The sequence below is a fragment of the Micropterus dolomieu genome, linkage group LG01 (genome assembly GCF_021292245.1).
Source record: "Micropterus dolomieu isolate WLL.071019.BEF.003 ecotype Adirondacks linkage group LG01, ASM2129224v1, whole genome shotgun sequence".
NCBI classification, from domain to species: Eukaryota; Metazoa; Chordata; class Actinopteri; order Centrarchiformes; family Centrarchidae; genus Micropterus; species Micropterus dolomieu.
Window position 1 is genome coordinate 29,976,523 of NC_060150.1, and position 20,014 is coordinate 29,996,536.

The 20,014-nt window shown below is 42.4% G+C and overlaps 1 protein-coding gene across 1 annotated transcript; it reads right to left on the minus strand.

Annotated features, from left to right (window-relative positions):
• Positions 1-150: 150 nt before the first annotated feature.
• Positions 151-17,655, minus strand: LOC123980052 (SNF-related serine/threonine-protein kinase-like). Its single transcript, XM_046064239.1, has 8 exons — positions 17,425-17,655; positions 13,452-13,821; positions 12,782-13,000; positions 11,273-11,519; positions 6,856-6,997; positions 5,337-5,549; positions 4,848-4,982; positions 151-3,012 (listed from the first exon to the last, which is right to left on the minus strand). Exons 2-8 carry the CDS (start codon positions 13,572-13,574, stop codon positions 1,677-1,679), a joined length of 2,415 nt encoding a protein of 804 aa, XP_045920195.1. The 5' UTR covers positions 13,575-13,821; positions 17,425-17,655; the 3' UTR covers positions 151-1,676.
• Positions 17,656-20,014: the final 2,359 nt, after the last annotated feature.

A 20,014-nucleotide genomic window follows, 5' to 3' on the forward strand; every position in this document is an offset into this window, starting at 1 on the left:
AAAAATATAATATATATATATATATATATATATATATATATATATATATATATATATATATATATATATATATATATGTGGACTGATAAAAGAAAACGGAAGTACACACCAACGTTCACTCACCAAAAGTCAAGAAACAGACTTCAGACGTCATTCTCATTGTTTTATTTTCATAGATCTCTATCATATACATACAGTACAATATGCTCAAGACAGATTTTATGGCACATCCATTTTCGTTGTACATTTTGCAGTCGCTGGTATTGGTTGTGTGAGGCTACAGTAAAGTGACCGTTTGAATCCATTACTTGGGTAGATACAGCAGGTGGATTGACCTCAGTGGGTAAGAATAAGGTTGCTACAGCAAAACACATGCACTGTCAAGTTATATATTCCACTAGGGGTGGGTCACAAATCCAGTTACACAGACTCATACTTGAAGGGGCGGTGTTATGTTCTACTGAAACCCCTTTGTTGTTTTTGTCTTGGAATACGCTACAACAGTGGCTACCGTGATCCTGGCAAGCTACGGGATATACAGGGTTTAGGTTCCACCCAGTAGTCATTGAATTTAGAGCTGCCATTACATGTATGATCATTTACTCTGTTTGGTTTCAGAGGAGATATAACTTCTATTTCAATGTTCTTTTTCGGCCATCAGACACATTTCTAACTCTGGGTTCAACCAAAACCTTGAATATCCAATAGGAGTGAAGAATAATGGTGTATAAGGATCTAGTATTCATGTTTCTACTGCAATACAACTTTACCGTCAATACTACAGGTACAAAGTACTGCTAGGTTATTCACATATGTACAAACTCTGTCGTGGAACTGCGCAGAGGCTTGACAAGTAAGTGTGCATTTTCTTTCTGAGTCTGCAGAGCATGTTCGAGATAGAAAAATAAAACAGTGATAGATTACAAAATACTGTGTGACACCATCATATATAAGTGCTGCTGTCCATTTCCCCCATTATTTGTCCTCACTTGAATGAAAACACAGTCATAACTTAACTCTTTCAGTCAGAATAAAAAACTGATAAAATGATTGTCTCAAAAAATAATTTAAAATATGATATTTTAAAAAAAACAGCATCAAGTACAACAAAAGACAATATGTAACATGATACTAAAACTCATCAGCTTTTCCCTTTTATCAGCTTATCCGAGTGATATAGAGGTGTGTGTGTGTGTGTGTGTGTGTGTGTGTGTGTGTGTGTGTGTGTGTGTGTGTGTGTGTGTGTGTGTGTGTGTGTGTGTGTGTGTGTGTGGATGTGCACAAAATGTGTACATACAGTATATAAGTGCATAAGAGCAGGGATGTGAGCACCTCCTGTATCCATTTCCATACTTAGTGTCTCTTATGTAAAATCACACCAGTGGGTTAAAATGTCCCCATAGTGTTTAATCTGCTGAAAGTGCTTCACATTCTTGGCATGGCACCCAGTCTCCTCCATGGAGACCTTTTGCGTCTCTAAATGTGCAAGGTTGGCATTTGGACTTTTTCCCAGTTGTCCACCGTAAGTGTTAAATAATAGGAAACAGCATAAAATGCTAAAATAAATTCACAAGCCAGTGGTGGCATGATTGAACAAAAGCAAGACAATAAGGGATGTACAGATGAGCGCGGAGGAGTGTGGAGGTGCAGCAGCTGATGGAGTGGCTGTCTGTGCTCTAGATGACCTGGCAGCAGCTGTGTGGTGTAGGGGTACAGAGCAGACCCTCTTTGGGGCTTCGGTGGATGTTGACGGACAGAGTCTTGTCGCTCAGAGGCATCTGCAGCACACGGTTCTTCATGTTCCTGTGGTTCTGCCTGGCCAGGTCCAGCTCTCCCAGCCTCAGTGTGCCCATGCAGGTGCCCTCCAGCAGCGGGTCCGCCAGCGCGTCTCCCAGCGGGGGTTGGTGGTGGTACAGATTCCCCCTGGGTGATGGGCCACCCAGGAGCGATACCTTATCCAGGCTACCGGTGGAGCCGCCCATGCACATCCTCCACATGGGACGGTCCTGGGTGTCCCCTCCAACAACACCGCCGCTGCCGCCACCACCCCCACCGCCACCACCACCACCGCCACCTCCCCCTCCTCCCCCTGTCAGGTTGTGGAACTGAGAGCTCAGGCACAGGCTCATCAGCTTTAGGCTTTCCACCAGGCCGCTGGCAGCTTTGGCTGTGCCCTTTCCATGGCCTGAACCTGATCCAGGACTGGCACAGTTGGAGGGACTGCCCTGCCCTGACCCCCTTTTATCTCTATCCTCTTTCCTCCCATCTCTCTCATCCCCATGTCCACCTACAGTTGCTGTATCTGGTTTATGGTGACTTTCTGTCTCATCATCACTAGTCTCTGAGCTGGGGGTGAAAGCGGCAACCGGTGCTGTTACACACACAGTTGTGGGCGATGACATGAGCGTTGACGGTGATGGTATTCTAGAGTTCAGATTGAGGCTGAGGCTGGGTTTGGGCGGGCCAAGTGTATGCAGCTCCCTCCTTTCCTCCTCGTCCTCATCCTCTTTATCCTCCTCATGGATCTGATTAAGGACTGGAGCACTCATACGGGATGTCAGCCGATTACCGGAAGAAGACATAGATGATGATGAAGACGAGGCTTTGCAGCGAAGCACCACCTGAGCAGGTAGTGCAGAAGGGGATAGGCATTTGTCTTCCTCCCCCTCTTCTTCTTCATCCTCCTCCACGCTGAAAAGACTGGGACTACGAGGTTTGCAAGGACCCACTGAGGGCAGAGAGCCCAGCCTAAGGGGGTTGGAGTGGGGCTTTCCGAGAGGCCTGAGCCCCCTCTCCTGGTTCTGTCGTGCAGGCTGCTGCTGGCTGGATGGTTGGTTGTGGTTCTCCTGCCGCTGGCTGAGGTCCAGCAGAGCCGTTTTGGGTCTGGGGCCTTTGTGGAGACTCTCAGCACTGCGGGCAGGGGACTGTGGGCCCCCTGGGTGGGAGATAGCCGGACCCCCCAAGCCATCACTGACATCCTGGTGAACATCCACTCTGGTTGGCCAGGACTGCCTGTGAAGAGTGAAACACACAAGATTAATGGTGTCCCACAGACCCCCCCCTGACGGTTATCTTTGACCTGCAGTACCCTGGTTCAAGTTCAATATGAGCAAAAACTCTTTTGTTCCCTGTGCAATAACCTGCTTAATCTGCATATGTAATTTAGCATTTTGGAGATTGTTTATGTTGTGTTCTGTATACTGTATGTACATTCACATTGTTGTACTTTTCCTTTCTGTACTGTTGTTTTTGTACTGTTATTCTACAATTCAAGTTTGGGATAATAAATTGACTGAACTGAACATACAGAACACAAGGTTTAGTGGGTTGAGCAGAATTAGCAATACTATATTTATGTTGAGAAAAAAAACACAGGGAGAAACAGCTAGCTCGGTTCCCAAACACACCTACACAACTACAGCTACAGCTCCCTAATTAACACTTTGTACTGCTAAGAAATAATTAGAGCACATACAGTAACTCTAATCCCACAAATTGTTGTTTGTACATTTCGATCATGGTTTTGGTAGACTTGTTTTTTAAATTTGGACAGTGCCAAGCTAGCTCTTCCCCCATGTTTCCAGTCTTTGTGCTAAGCTAATCACCTTCTGACTACAGCTCCCATTTTTTAATCCCTACAAGAACCAAAGTGTAAAAGTGCAACATGTACAATGTGTAAATTAGTGAGTTGAAGAGGTGCAGCTAGGCGGATTTTGTTACCTTCGGACAGAGCTAGGCTACCTGTTGCCCCTGCTTCCAGTCTCTATGCTAAGCTAAACTAATTCCAGCTGCTGGCTGTAGCTTAAAACTTACTGCACAGACACGAGAGTGGTATCAATCTTTTTATCTGAACTCTGAAAGAAAGTGAATGTGTATTTCCAGAAACAAAGATTCCTTTAACTGACAGTAACATATCATTTTCTATATTTTTATATATGCTAGATTTGAACTAGAACGTTAAATTAATACATTTTAAATTTAATTCTGTTTGAGTGGTTTGATTTAATATCCCTCTTTTATTACAAGTAACATCACATTAATGGAATAGTCACAATCTAAGACGTTATAAGGACTTTGTCACAATGCACTTTTGTATTCCAGTCATTTAAAATCAAATACATGCTGAGAATAAGAAATATAGCATCGGCATCAGATGTCTAAAAGCTGGAACCTTACCTAAAGGATTAGCACGATGTAAATGCAGTTAACCAGTTGAGATAGTAACGTGATAGCGACTGCTTGGCTAATTACAGATGGGTGATCTTGCTTGGTGTATATGAATAAGAGTAGACAGTGAATATCCTAATATTATATTTTTATATGGTGTATATTTCAGCATTAGTTCCTTAGCTCTGGTTAGCTTTTAGCCTGAGCCTGAGTAGGGGCTAAACACTAACAATATATATAGCTGCTAATGCTAAAGAGTATTAACATTTATTTGAAAATGTATTCAGATTCATACCACTTAAAAATCCTTTTTATTCTTTTTAAAAATGTAATGCTTGTCCAATTAAAATGCAAGTCATCCTCTTTTATAAATGTTCTTGAAACTCCTAAATCTCCTTTCTTTAGTTTCACTTTCTCAATAAGGGAAACATAAGTTGTTTTCTCCTTTGTTTCAAGATATTTCAAGTGGTACGCCCCTGATAACGTCGCTGATCTGCACCCTCTCATATATTCTCAGTCTGTCTCTCATTCTCTGGTGAAAAAAAAAAGGCCCTTGCTGTCCATCTGCTGTCAAAGTTGTCTTCTGGAAACTGACACAGCACTGCAGAGGCAGCTCTCTTGTCTATCTCAGGAGATGTGTGTGAGTGTGTGTCTGTGTGTGTGTGTGTGTGTGTGTGTACCTGAACTGGGCCTTGCTAGGGCTGGGTGATCGTGTCTGGCTGTGCTGCTCCTTCTCTTGCCTGTCCCTCAGCATCCTCTCAGCCAGCAGGAAGTATGTAGCCGTGATGTGGTTGTACTGATTCGACTCCAGAGCCCTGAGAAGATCAGAGAAATCAATTTGAATTCCAAAACATACACACGCAGTCAAACACACACACACACACACACACACACACACACACACACAGGTTCACACATACACACTCACTCAGCACCAAACCCTGACCGTGTGTCAAAAGGGAGTGACTGGGGTGGAGATTTAATTTAACATGACAACAGCTCAGGCTTGACTGCCAGCTGGTTGTTAATGGCAATTAAACTGTTGATGACACTTCATTAAGCTTTAGCTGGACTAGTGGACCATGGCGAATTTTTGGAGATTACACAGGAAAGAATAGCTGCATGTTAATTTATTTATGCACGTGTGTGTGTGACAGAGGGACACATACTCAGTTATAGTGTCTCGATCTGCGATGCCCCCCAGCACCATGCGCTGGATGATGGAGCCATGCTCCTCCTCCGACAGGCTGCGATGGGACACCAGAGGGGTGGACATCTTGGTGGCCGGCGAGGGGTCGACACCTTGAAGCCATTCGTGGCCACCAATCTCCTCTAAGGTCGCTCGTTTCTTGGGGTCCCTCTGCAGCATATGGCCTATAAGACTGGAAGGAGTCACAGAGGGAATCAGTATTATGGAGGAGCTACAGAAACATCTGGCCAATACTAGCTGTGTTTAGATACGGACTAATGTTCCCATCATATTTTGGAAACATTATATCATGTTCATGAGCTGGCATTTAGAAACAACACAAGGTCTTAAAGGGTAATTCCTGACATCTAGGTACATGGCCTTTTTTAAAACGACTCAGTCAGGGCAAGAAACATGGGCTCAGACATTTAGCCAGGTTTTAAACAAACCCAAGTTATACAAACTTATCTGGAACAGAAAATTGTAATATTGTAAAACTGTAAAATTATTACTGTCCGTTTAAACATCTGTGATTGACTGGTTGAAATTCTGTTTCTTGACCCCCCCCTTGGAATACAATGTTGTTATGTTAAGTTCTAACAAAATTATTCCAATGTCGATTCTGCACACCTGTATTACATGATCAGGAAAGGCTAGCTGGTAGCCACACGGCCGTGTGGCTTAGGCATGAATAAAGCAGCTAGTGCCAATCAGCTGACACAAGCACAACTCCAGTGCCTGCTCCAACTATGCTCCATAGATCTGATGCACTTTATTCAGTAACATACTTTTGGTCTAATTGATCAGTGACTATTAGACATCAGCAGAAAATGTCACCTCTCAGCAGCTGATCCAAGAGCACTTTTATCAGTGTTTGCCTTGACACACCAGATCAGCCTACCTGGGATAATCCGGGGATAATCCTGTAAACAAGCTCTGCATCTTTACTGTCTGTTTTTGTAGTCTAGCTAATATAGTTGGAGCATAACTAACTTTGCTGGCTAAATCGGTCACACAAAATAGAAGTGCTGTATCCTCAAGGCCCCAGACGTAAGCAATTTTTTTGAGGGGTCAAACACATAAACCAGGGCGTGTGAGTATTTTGAAATACTGTGTGTAAGTCAACATAAACTAATGAAGTCATGTCCAAAAACAATGTGTGTTTTCAAAGCTATAGCCGTTCAAAATGTATTCAGCACCACTGTGTCCTGCTCTGGCTTGACGCATCGTTAAACCCCCTCGCATTGTTAAAAATAGAGGGACGATTTTAAAGGGTGCATTAGATCCACTTAACGCAGCACTGCATCTCTGGCGAAGCAGCTGACTGCAGCACCGAGTGAAAGCAGGACAACGAGGAGGAGCAGCAGCAGAAGAGAGAGTGCTCCTGTCTCTCCCTCTCTTCTGTCTCTTTTCTTCACACATCTACAAACATGAAATATGCAGCACCTGCAGAGTACTCCGTCCATCTGTGTGGGTATGTGCGCGTGCGTGTTACTCACTCTCGGCATGCATGAGAGATGTGTGGAGGCACGGTGTATTTGCAGTCCATGATCATAGTGAGCGTCTCGCTGTCGTTAGCCTCCTGGAAGGGGGGCTGACCACAGACCAACATGAAGAGGATCACTCCCAGACTCCAGATATCTACAGAGACACAGAGAGAAAGATGTCTGTTGTGAACATAAAAAATGTGTACACATAATATGAGAACTAAGAGTGAATGTTTTAAGGAAGATGGTTACAGAAATGAAAAAAAAGATTAGGATGACAGGTTAACAACGTGAAGCATATATGTCCTTTCTGCTTAGTGACCTAGATGTCAAAAAAAAAAATAAATACACAAGAGCAGTCTCCCCCTCAGTTCAAATGAAGCATGAATCATATTCGATCACAGCCATTTCCATAAATATGTACTAGTTTAGGACACATCTGTCTAACCAAGGATGAGGCTCTGCACTGCTGCCTGCCGCCAGCGTCACGCTCACACACACACGCTTGCATGCACTCCCACATAAACACACCGTACTAGGAAAGTGGGTTAACGTGTTCATCCCTCAAAGCTGCATACAAACGCTAATTTCATGGAACAGCTCTCTTGGTCCGATTATCCATTTTAAAAGAGCAACTTTTTGCCCTGGGCATTGTCTGCCGCTCTGGTCAGCAGGATGTTCCACTGACACACATTCTGCAGTCAAATACCGACTATGAGCCAAGAGACTGCAAAATAAAAGCATACAGGTCTTCAGTCAGTATGTTCACCAGTTTTTCGTGACTTTGGAAAAATTATCGCAAGATTTTGCAACTTTACATGCAGCAAAAACAAAATAGCAGTTAAACCATTTCTTCCTCTTTGTGAAAAGCATGAATTTCACCAAAATTCTAATAATTTCCCATAACTTTCTTTATTTTTAAAGCTGCACTACTTTGATTTTTTTGACCACATGGGGGCAGCAAACCAAGCTGTAAACACAAATTGACATAAGGGGTGCGTTTGACTTTATGCAGCGCTTTGCAGTGCCGACTTAACGTGATGCATGCCGCTTAGAAATTCTGGTCGACTTTTGCCGGCGCTGCAAAACGTCACCATGTCACACGAGATTAAAACCTCGTGGGAGCAAGGAGGCTGCAGTTGTCAGAGCCAGTTGCTTTTCTCCGGCTGAAGTTCCCGCACTCTACGGGAGGTAGAATGTGTCCGACTTGACGGCTGCGTTTTTATACCCCGCCCCTGTACTCGCTTGCAGCTCATATTTGACTATAAAGTCGGCGAAAGTCAGCCGCAGCCACCTCGAACGCACCTCTCGCCTAATGAACTTCAGGCCAAGAAGTTTCTGGGCAGCTAGTTGCTAACTTTGTCTGCCGATTTATCAGAGCCTTTTAACTCACAGCTAACAGCTGTCTGCTGAGGCTTGAGGTTGGTGAGAGTATGAACCAAGACAGTAAAGTTGTGGGTTGTAAAACCAAAACAAGGTAAAGGTCAGGGGAACTGCAGAGTTGAGAATTAATTCTGTGGGTTTATCACCATGTGTGACCTCTTTCACATTATACATAGTAATTCGACTAATTTTTAATATGCAAATATTAATTAGTGCAGCTTTAAAGTGCTTATCTTTCAGTTTCTTTTTCTATTTTTATTGGCATTTTTGGTACTATGCACCTATTGCTGCGACTTTTTCCAGACGTCACTATTTGATCAAACTGAGCTTAAGTGGGTTTATCCTCCCCAACACCCCTTGTGATATGTCTTCACATTTCTTCATATCACTGCAGTGTGCCAGGATGCGCTGGAGATTTCAATCTGGTAAAGTAAATGTGCCAGTTTACTGTGGGTGGCGAGTATTTATTGCTCTGAGCCTGCGAAGGAGCGTCTCATACTGCTGACGGAGGGAGCAAACGCTGCTGCAGTCCCCACCACCATCTTACCCCTAGCCAACGTATCCTAGCAACCGTGACCCTGCTCACTCATTACTTGCGTCAGCGGTCGGCCAAACTTCCTTCCTCAATAACTTTATTTATAAACCAGATGGCTGACACATCTCTGGACAACGCTGTTTATGTCACTGTACATTAGCATCACACGAACTAACGACGCCGGCTACTTATTGGCAATAGCCGGGAGTGTAAACATCCCTTTCTGCTGCTCTGCACTGCATTTTCACATGATTGCTTCACTAAGATAACCAACAACCACTCCCTTGTGTCTTGACATCGTTAACCCCGAGGCTGAGTGGGCCAAGTTCAGCATCCTGTCCTACTGATCATTATGCAACATCTTTTTCTAAAAAAAAAAATAATAATAAAAAAAATCCTCCCACATGGGCATGCTCATTATGGACAGATATGCTCTGAATTATGCATGTGCCCAGGATATGTTCTTTGTAATTGCTATTAGGTAAGTTAATTTTTTTGAAGTGCAGCTTGTGCTTCTTGAAGAAGAGGAAGCAGAAATCTATATTTAACTTTCCGTTTACTGGAGACAAAAAGAGAACCCACACACAGCATAACATCAAACGGCAACAGGAGGCATCTTTTCATAGCACTTATTAGTCCATCTTCTGCTCCCAAACATGCACAAAATTGCTTGTCCTGTGATAAAGCTGTGATTTCCTGAATAAGATTTCACATACTTTTATTTGATTATTCTATCCTCAGATTGCCTTTAATTCACTCACTGTTTGTCTTTCACCCTTTATTTCTATCCATCATAGGCTGGAGATTGAACTGTTGGTAAAAAAAACAAAAACAAACAAACACATTTGAACATGTCGACTTGGGAACTGGTAAAATATGATGGGTATTTTTCACTATTGACATTTTATAGACCAAACGATTACGCAAGAAAATAAACAACAGATTAAATGATGATGTAAAATATCATTATTTGCAGCCCTAGTCCTGATACCCAAGCATGTGAGATGAAGAAGTCAAGCATTTCTGCTGGTAAACGCACTTGACACCTTGGATTTAATAAATAAATAGTGTTTTCTCTGCTTTTCTGCAGTTTGGAATATTTGGCTCCTGCTAATTGGCTCCTTCTGTATGCTCTGTAGCAATGACTACTGGCGCAACATTCCCCTCTCTATTTTGGATCACTTTTCATCTCAAAGTATTTTCAGCACTTCCTCAAAAGAGCAACAAACCTCCAAACGGGCCTGACGTGAGGGAGCCGAGCGAGGACAGCCTTTTTATCTCGGCAACAAACTGGGCTGGCCGCCACTTGGAACGTCACCAGCTGAACTCAGCACCCTACAGACTGCCAGCAGGTACCTTGGCAGCGGTGTTATCCCAAGCCAGGTTCCCTCAAAGCCCCCGTACGTCTGGACTGCTGGCCTCCGTTCAGCCTGTTCCACATCACACACATCAACTGTACCGCTGATAGAATCGCGCAATATTACATCCCGGCTGGGTGGATAATCCTCGCAATCAAAACATCATCATCTCGGCTGAATGAACAATAGTGCTGCACAGGCAGTATGAACACATGCGCACACGCATGCACCGAAAATGTCCACAAGCATCTGATTTGTCATCTGGGTCAAGTGCTCAGACGGGTTTTTACAGGACAGCTGACCTCACATATCCGGCACCTCACACGATCATCCAAAAACCATACATACAGTCAAATAATAGAAACTATTATTATTCCACTTTCAATACTTGGGAGCAGCTCATCTGCTCAGCACAAAAAAAGACAGACGGAAGAAAATAGCCACTGCAAATCCACTCAGCCAGAAAAATACAAATCCTTCTCCCTCGCTCTGACGCAGTGGCCTCTGGGTAGACAGAGGGACCACTGATGCCTTTTCTTACTTTCCCCGTCCTTCATTTCTTTCCCCTGCAAATCTGCATGTCTCTGTTTCATTTCTTTTCCACTAGTTTTTAATTTAATATCCAAGCTGTGGCTCAGCAAGGATTGGTACCACAATTGATGAGTGAGACGAAGGGGTGCTGATGATGATGCCGAGGCTGCTTGAGGTGTGTGTATGCTGAGGAAACCAATTTCAGCCTGATCTGATATCAGATTATACCCAGAAAGGCAGTGACTGTCAATGACCATAAACTGCAGAAGTAGGGCTGCAAATCTGCAGATTAAGTTGGCAGCTTTATCAGCCAGATGACAGAAGGAGAGGAACTGCTCAAAGTTCAGCAGGTGCAGGCGTACCTGGCAGTTGGTGTGCCAAGTTCTCTGCAGGGTCCACGCAAAGTACTGCAGGTCATATAGTGTGGTCTAAGTGTATGCAGAGCTATCAGTAGGTCATATTATCAGATAGTGTGTGAATGTGAAAGCATAAGTTAGCCAGGCTGATATACAGTTGAGGATAGCCAGGAACACGCTGGAATACAGACTGAGACACTAAACAAAAAAGCATAGATATCTCTACTTAAGCCAGAACTTATTGTCTAACAGTTCTTTAGACTTACCCACAGCAGGAGCGTCATACTCGTCCCCCAGCAGTATTTCAGGAGCAGAGTAGGCCAGAGAGCCGCAGGAGGTGTTGAGCTTTTTTCCAGGCTGAAACCGGTTGCTGAAGCCGAAGTCAGTGAGCTTCACGACGCCCTGCTTCTCGAAGAACACCACATTCTCCGGCTTCAGGTCCCTGTGCACCACGTGCAGCCGGTGGCAGTAGGAGATGGCGTGGACAATTTGGGCGAAGTAACACTTGGCCACCTTTGAGAAGAGGGACAGAAATGATAGCAAGCAATAGTAATGTATCTCAGTATAAAAGTTATGTAAAGACAGACAACTCCTCCCATCTAGTCACATCTATAGGCAATTTAGATTCTCTAATCCATCTGAATTGCTTGTGGACTGAACACCAAGAGAACATGCCCACTCATTAGTGCTAACCAACAACTAGCAAAGACACTTCAAAGCAGTAGTTTGACAATTTGGGAAATACACATATTTGCTTTCTTGCTGAGAGATGAGAAGATCAATACCACTCTGTCCATTAAATATGAAGCTACAGCCAGCAGCTGGTGAACTTAACTTATCATAAAGACTGGAAACAGCCTGACTCTGTCTGGAGTTAAGGTAAAACCACAAATTGTCTTTTTTTACACTGTTTTTTTTACAGATTAAACAAAAAGAGATTGTATACTGTATAACTTGATTAATTCTCCACAGTCTGCCCTAATTCAACAAAACATTCAACTTTTATGTAGGTTTTTTATTTATTTATTTTTACAGCAAAACCAACTTTAACTAGCTTATTGGCTACCCTTATTGTGTACCAGTAAGTAAAAGCAACTATTACCATAGCAGAGTTTAGAATATCTCATCCTTTCCCCCTATTTAACTTGTACTGTTAAAACTTTCAAAGTCACACAGTTACCTCCTGGTGTCCGGAATTTATTAACTTTAAAGAATCTGTATGCGCAATGCATTGGTGAGCTTCTAACTACCTTTGAACTGTCCTTCACTGCATTCCCACAAAACAGTCTGAACTAGAAACAAACAAAAGAACATCCAAATTCTGTTCTCTAGAGACTTTAACTTAATGCAATTCTGAATCATTTGCAGGAGAATTAATATTAATATGATCCTGTATTGATCTGCTTTCTCTTGCATTACATTGAGTCCCCCTGGAGATGGTATTCCTAAGTCAAGTTCCTAAGTCAACTACACTTCACTGCAAAAACTGAGCTCTCAAAAACAAGAAAAAAAGCATTAAAATGGGGGAGATATTACTTAAAATAAGCAAAATTATCTGCCAACAGAACAAGAATATTTCACTTGCTATTTAAGGACAAAAAAACTTGAAACAGGTGAAATTCTCTAACATAAAAGCTGCCTGGTAAGAAGAAATATCTTGTTGGACAAAAAACAAGTATATTTTGCCTTCAATTAAGATATTAAGATTTTGCAGTGTTCTGCAGGTAGGCATGAACCTTTGACTTTGAGTCTATGCTGCTCACAGTCCCACTCACCTCTTCAGTGAGGCCTCCGTCATGCTTCATGATGCAGTCGTACATGTCTCCCCCATCTCCCAGCTCCAGGATAAGGTAGAGCTTGGTGGCCGTGTCGATGACCTCATAGAGGCGCACCACGTTGGGGTGCTGCACCATCTTCATGCATCGCACCTCCTGGAAAAGGTGACCCCGCGCCACCGGGTCCAGCTTAGTCTTATCGATCACCTTCACCGCAACCTAGAAGAGCAGCATAATGAGATGATAGACATCTGTCCCAATCTACACCTATCAGCAGCTACTTTTGCATACTCTAGAGGTTTGTTGATACTTTAAGACTGAAACAGCTAATTGCTGATAGTGAAGATATTAAAGAAGTTGTGATGACTATAAAACAAAAACCATACAAGTTTTAGCATTTCGTCTTGAAACGCCTCTAGGAACAACATAAAGACCATCATGTGATATGTCATGTTAAAACATTCACAAAAGCCAAGATCAACTCAATCGTGTACTCATCTAACCTTAGACACAATCCTCAAATCTCTACACGTGTTACCCTTCTTTGGTATGTCTGTCTCTAAGGGTGAGGCTGGAATCTTCAACAGTGTGCTTACACTGGCTATTTAAATATTTGGAAATCCAATCACTGGCGTCAAAGCATTGCACATGCATGTACAGACAAGCGTACCTTTTCCCCAGTGAATACGTGTCGGGCCAATTTCACCACAGCAAAGTGTCCACGGCCCAGTGTCTTGTCCAGATCGTACAGCCCAGCGATCTTCCCATCGTGATGCCGTTTCAGCCCCGCCATAGCTGCTGGTGGACGGGGAGGGAGAAGCTGCCTTCTGTTGCCTGCCGGTCTCCGGTCAGTTCACCATCTCCCCCCGAATAGGGTGAAGTTAGGTGAGGTTCGGTTGATCCTACAGCAGCAGTGGGTCTCCTGAGGTAGCTTCAGGGATTTGAGGGTAAGCTGCTGGATGGTCACGCCAAGTATTCACAGAGCTTTGGCCTGCTGCGCTGCCTGCGCTACGCTCAGTTCAATCCCATCTTCTTGTGATCTGAGGTTTAAAATGGTACAAAATGAGAGGGAGGGAATCAAAATTTTCCCATTCATACTGACAATATAACACTTCAAAAGAATCTGTACAATAAACTGAGTCACTCAGAAGAAATCCTGCTAAACCTTGAGTCATGAACCTGTCTGATGAAGTATTATCCCCAAGACCACATTCTCTGCTTTGTATACCCTTCAACAACTGAATTAGAATCAAAGTGTTTCTACCGTTCATTTGCAACTAAAACTAAAAAACCAAACAAAGAATATACAGCCATGCTAGCGGCTCTGTGAGGTTAACTTGGTAGTGCTTTAAGAAAAATGCTAATGTCAGCATGCTAACACACCCACAATGACAATGCTAACAAGCCAAACGTTGACCATGGTCAACATCTTAGTTTAGCGTGTTAGCATGCTAACATTTGGCAATTACCAGAAACAAAAGTAAAGCGGAGGTTGATGGGAATAATTTGCAGGTATTTGGTCACCGACTTAAGTGGATACATTTAAATTTTGACCTGATGGTGAAGCTGGATAAAAAGTCAGTTATTCAAATTTATCTGGAGGGGTCAGACTGGATATTTCAGTCTGGACCAAAGTGGTGGATCAAGTGAACAAATGATGATGCCAACAATAGAGCCATGATGCTAACTTGATGAAAAATGACATCTGGGTGCGTATTAGCATATCATTTCATTTGTAAAATCAAAGACATGAGAAAGTTTCCAATCCTCAAAAAACAGTCCCAGAAGTGTTGTCAAATACACTGATGATTCAATATTCTCCATGGATAACTGGACAACAGGAAAGTTTGACTCAGAGTCCTCTTGCATGGATACAATTAACTCATTTAAGTGTTGACAAGACATTTCTTACTTTATTTCATGGACTACTATGTCAGTACCAAAGGTCTGATAAAGGGAAAATAGAGAAAAGTAGGGGTAAGGCCTTCAGCTAACCCTTATTTTTTTTTACTATTGATTAATCTGATTATTTTCCCATTAATAGATTAATTGTTGTTAAATGTCAATATAGTGCAACAACAAAAAAAACATTCTTAGAACTCAAGGTGACGTTTTGAAAGGTTTTATTTTGTCAGACCAACAGTCAAAAACTCAAAGATAAATCAATGAATCAGTTAACAATGATATCAAAGTGAGGAAAGCTGAAAACATTTGAGAATCTGGATCCTGCAAATATTTAGCATTTTTCTTGATTAACTTAACTCAACTTTTCTTTTCAGCTCTAGATAACACATTGCATTACTGTTTTGTGGTTATCTACTACATCTATATTTAGAATTTATTTATGATCACTGTCATCTCATTAGATATTTTTTGCCCCTCAGGGGTGACAAAACTCTACTACTCTGAACTAATTCATCTCAAATCCCGACATCCTCACTTGTCTGACCCTCTGCTGTGTTCACCAGAAGCTACAGTCGTCATACAGTATGTTGCTTCACTGCCCCGATTATGAAACAACGCCTCAAGGGGAGGGATGGCATTCCTCCTCCAGGAATCTAACTCCGTGCCAAGAACACAGAGACGGCAAAAGACACACTATGTACAGGCAAAGAACATTCCTGGGAGGTGATCTTTGCCTAGGTGTGTCCCACTCACCTGCATTTACAGAGACAACAGGAAACCAAATAAGACATTGCCAAGGAGCACGCCTATCAACATAAGTAGATACAGTAAGATGAAAAAATAAGAAACATCTCTAACCCCCCAGCAGTCTGTAGTTGCTCAAATGAAACTATGAAAGCCTAAAAAGCTCTTTGGGGTTTTTCTGTGATCCTCAGTTGGAGGATTGTACCTGTGAGAAGCGAGTGAGTCATTTTTCTTATAATAGGAGGCTGACATCTCCATCTGTCTCTGCTTTGTCTCGCTCATTCACACATACACACAGGCACAAAAGTAATCTCATCTCTGTTGAACTCTCCGCCTGACACTGACAACATGTAGGTATTGATGTGTCAAAAAACTGTGCACACATAAAAGCACATGTATGTGTGTGTGTGTGTGTGTGTGTGTGTGTCCCCTGTCATGTCGTTACACACATTGATGTATCCACAAAGACAGCTCTGGCACAGAGACAGACTGACAGGGCAGGTTAGGTGAGATCTACATGTGCAGTGTGGTGGTGAGCTTGTCTGTTGGCCTGGGCCAAACCAAGATCTGCTAAATCTAGACCTCTTACTTACCTCAACAGTGTGTGTGTAATCGCTTGATTGGTTTAAAGCAGGTGATGGGTGAAATTAACAAGGTGAGAAAATGCACTTGATGTAAAAAGCTGTTTGGTATTTCAATTACAAAGCCTTTCTGGCATGCCAACATACAGTGTGTACAGTGTGTACCAGCCATGCCCACTTTGAGGTTGGTTGCATAACTGTTCAAGGTGCTGGCAGTGTATTGATTTACATGTTAGTAGTGTGCGTGTGAGCACACAAACACACATATCAGTTCAATGACCGGTCATAATAGCTGCTCCACTCTCATAGCCTGGGAGATATGAACTGAACTGTTATCAAGGTACATCTGATTAAGATGTCAATGTGTCAAAGATACTCACGTACAAACATTTGGACACACTGCAGAAGGTAAGCAATTAAAGATCTAATACTTACGGTACAGAGATTTGGTAGCCAGTGGTACAATAATTCTGTGGTTCCCAATTATTTTGGGCAAAGGACCACTTAAACCAGTTGGAGTTCAACCAGAGACTTACTGAATGTATTCTATAAGCCTGACATGTTACCATTAAAAGGCTTAAGTCCCCCCCAAAAAATCAACATAATTTTAATTACAGAAATGTGTTGTTTTTTTTTTGCTGACCTATCCTAATAATCTCATAACCTCTCAGATATATAATTGCAACCCCTTGCAGGGATTCCCAGATTGGGTCCCACTGCTAATAGATAATAACGAGACAAAAAATACATAAAATCCTATGCATGACTGGAGGAATATTATAGTGAAACCACAGCCAGGGCTATATAGATAGAAATAATACAGGAACAATATATTATATCATATTATTTTTACTGCAAATGTGCATCCTTCAAGAGTGCCCTACAAAGAACACAACTGCCCGACATTATCTTGTCCGTGTTGGGTTACTGTAGGAATATTATAAAGATAGGCTTACCATAAAGAAGTCATTGTAAACTCTCAAGTACCACAACCACACTTCTCTAGTTTAGTAAAAATGAATATTAGTAGCATCATATGTATGATAAATATATCTTTCACTTCACTACACTAATATTAAAGGATAGTTGAGCTCAGGCTGTGCTGGCCATTCTACACTGTATCTGTTTTTCACTGCATAGGTGCTACTGCCCATATGGGACCCCCCTCAGCCCTCCTGTACTGTCAACATGCCTGCTGGCTGCATCCACAATAACATGACAGTGCGGACCAGCCTGCGCAAACAGCACACACATGAATGCTAGTGAAAGACACGGGCAGCATGCTAAAATGCGCCCAGCAGGATGCGCATTAAAGAAAAGTGCCCTACTGAAATCCGACGGCTAACTTGACACATATTATTACTACACGGGCCCACAACATCAGGCTGCATGCGCTACACCAGTCCTACTTACCACAGAGGAACCTGAAGCAGCGCCACTGTCCTTTCTGTTCCCTTTCCAACTGCGGGAGTGTGCGGGGGTCCGGGCGGTGAGCTGCGGGTTTTAACGAGGCTGAAATTCTCCGGCGTTCAGTTTAACACTCGGTACCGACTGACAGCAAACCGGCCAACGACTATCCTCTATCCCAATGAGTCCCTGTGTAAGTCTGTCACACTGTCAACTCCACCTCCCTCTTTCCTCTCCCCCTCTCCCTCCTGCTCCTTCAGCTGTACAAACACAAGCAGGTTGCAAGATAACGCAGGAAGTGTCGCTTTCAAAATAAAAGCAATATTAATTCTAGTTGGATAGTTCACCTATGAGAGAGATCTATTTCAATTTATTTTACTCTATTATTAGACTGTTACCAGAATTATTACGCTCGAAAAATACATTTATAATATTATTTCATCTGAAGACAGAATGTCTTGTTTCTTTTCTCCATGTTTATCTGCACCACTCACTATTTTTCTCAAATTTTGCTTACACAGGTTTTCTCAGATCTCTTGCAAAAGACTGCATTCCACTGAAACTGTATTGTCTTCAAACTACATCACAATAGCAAAATACAGAATCACTTTGCGATTGGGCCTCATTCTACTTGTAAACTTATACTGCACAGGGACAGACTACAACATTGAACTGTAGTGAACCTGCTCCAGTTTGATATCCCTCACTGTTAGATCACGGAGGCCTGAGTCTCATCAGAGATAATGGCTCACCTTTATCCTGATTTCCTCCTCCTCTCACTCCACTTGCCTCTCTCCTTTGTTGGCCTCTATTGCTCCAAAACAGAAAAGCTCACCTTTGGCCCTTTTATTGCTAAAACTCTGATTGCATATTGAACAAATGTACAATCTGTGTTTGCACATGCACAGCCTGAAATTTAAGTATTCATGAAGACTGTGCCAAAGAGGTGAGAATTGTGTGTATTGTTTTGAAAAAGTGTGGTTTAGAACTGCAGTTTGAGTGTAAAGCAGGAAATGTCCTTGTATTTTAGCAGAACTGTAATATAAAGCAAGACTTCCTGGATCCTAATTTTTGTACTTTCATCTGCCCCTAAATAGCCCCTATCGGATCAGCACTTCCTTCTTCCATTGCAAAACTTAATTATTAATTTGATGATTTTGATCATTTGCAAGGTGTGGTTGCATGTGGCCATTTAATCATTTCATTTTCATCATCAAGTGTCATTTCATCACATTTGACTGGATACATTTATGTATATGCTCTGAGTTTAAGAGTCCAAAAAATATTTTAGCATTTTACAGCCAAGAAAAAAGAGGGAATATCAAAACATTTAAAATTATCTTGTTTTTTCCTTGACTTATATTTGGCTCATACCAAGAGATAAATTACAAAAAACAATTAAGGGACACAGTCGAAGCAGAACTGGGAAAAATTAAAAGCAGCTAAGTGAAAGAAGGAACTCTATAGAAAACTGTGAATAACAAACCACCTACTGTTTTAATATCAGTCCATAGAGTAAATATAGGCAATGGCCTCAATATATAGGCATTTATTTCTTCAGGATCCTTGAAAACACCAAGATAAGCTCCAGTTTTGACGGTTCCCCAATGGGATATAAAATGGTCACGCTTTAGGAATTATGCTTTTATTTTGAACTTTTGACTGGCCTGTCTTCCCGTGTCCTTATTTCTGAATGACAGCTCTATCATCACTGCGCCTCGGCACCATTCATGTCTGACGTCAGAACTACGCTCAGAGAAAAGCATGTTTATCACACAAAATGTGCTTCACCTTAATCATGTTTACCTGACCTCTGTTTGAAGGCGTTTAACGCAAATAAAAAGCCAGGGTGAAAGGCGGTATGTAGTATATGGCTCACGCTAGGAAAGAACAATGGGTCATTGTCATCTTTTATACTTCCTATATAAAAATCCAAGTGAGTTGGCCCTCAGGCCTCTTCACCACTCACCCATCCTCCGCCACATCTCTCAGGGTGCCTGGGAGGAATCTAACGCCTGGTGTGTGGTGGTGGGAGGGGAGGTGTGCTGGCATCGAACTGTGTCCCTGTTCTCTGCATTGAACCAGCTGGGCAATGTTCAAATGCTTTGTTATGTAATATTTACAAGCTCCTCTCTTGAGATTTGAAGTAGAACCTGTTTGAGTCCCACCATGCTGGTTCCCTTCAGCCAGGACTGAGCTGCAGTCGCTCCATAAAGAATTTCCCAGTTTCATTCAAAGCCATTGGTGGAAAGCAGAACTTTGTGGTCTGTTTAATGGACACCAAGTCAATTAGATGACTACTTATTTCCTTCCATCACCACAACCTGGCAGCAAACAGTTCATCCTAGTGTTTGACCGATAGAGGCTAACTTTGCATTCAGGGGACACAGATCAGCCTATACGCATTTGAAAAGGTATTACCATAATTTTCTGCATCTTAAAGTATAAAGACAAGACAAAGGGGCCAAGGACCAGTACTAGCTGAGTGTGCCATCTAGTGGATGTTTGATGAGTGTTCTTGGGACAAAAACAATCCCATCTTGTTTTGTCTAGTCTTTTGCTTTATGCCATTTAAAACCACTCACTCAGCTTAAAA

What these genes read in the sequence shown, in the direction of transcription:
- LOC123980052 (XM_046064239.1), bottom strand. Translation starts at nt 13,574, where the DNA reads ATGGCGGGGCTGAAACGGCATCACGATGGGAAGATCGCTGGGCTGTAC. An exon ending in ACGTATTCACTGGGGAAAAG is followed by an intron (nt 13,001 to 13,451) that starts GTACGCTTGTCT and finishes CTGCTCTTCTAG; the next exon opens with GTTGCGGTGAAGGTGATCGA. An exon ending in ATCTCTCATGCATGCCGAGA is followed by an intron (nt 5,550 to 6,855) that starts GTGAGTAACACG and finishes GACTCCTTCCAG; the next exon opens with TCTTATAGGCCATATGCTGC.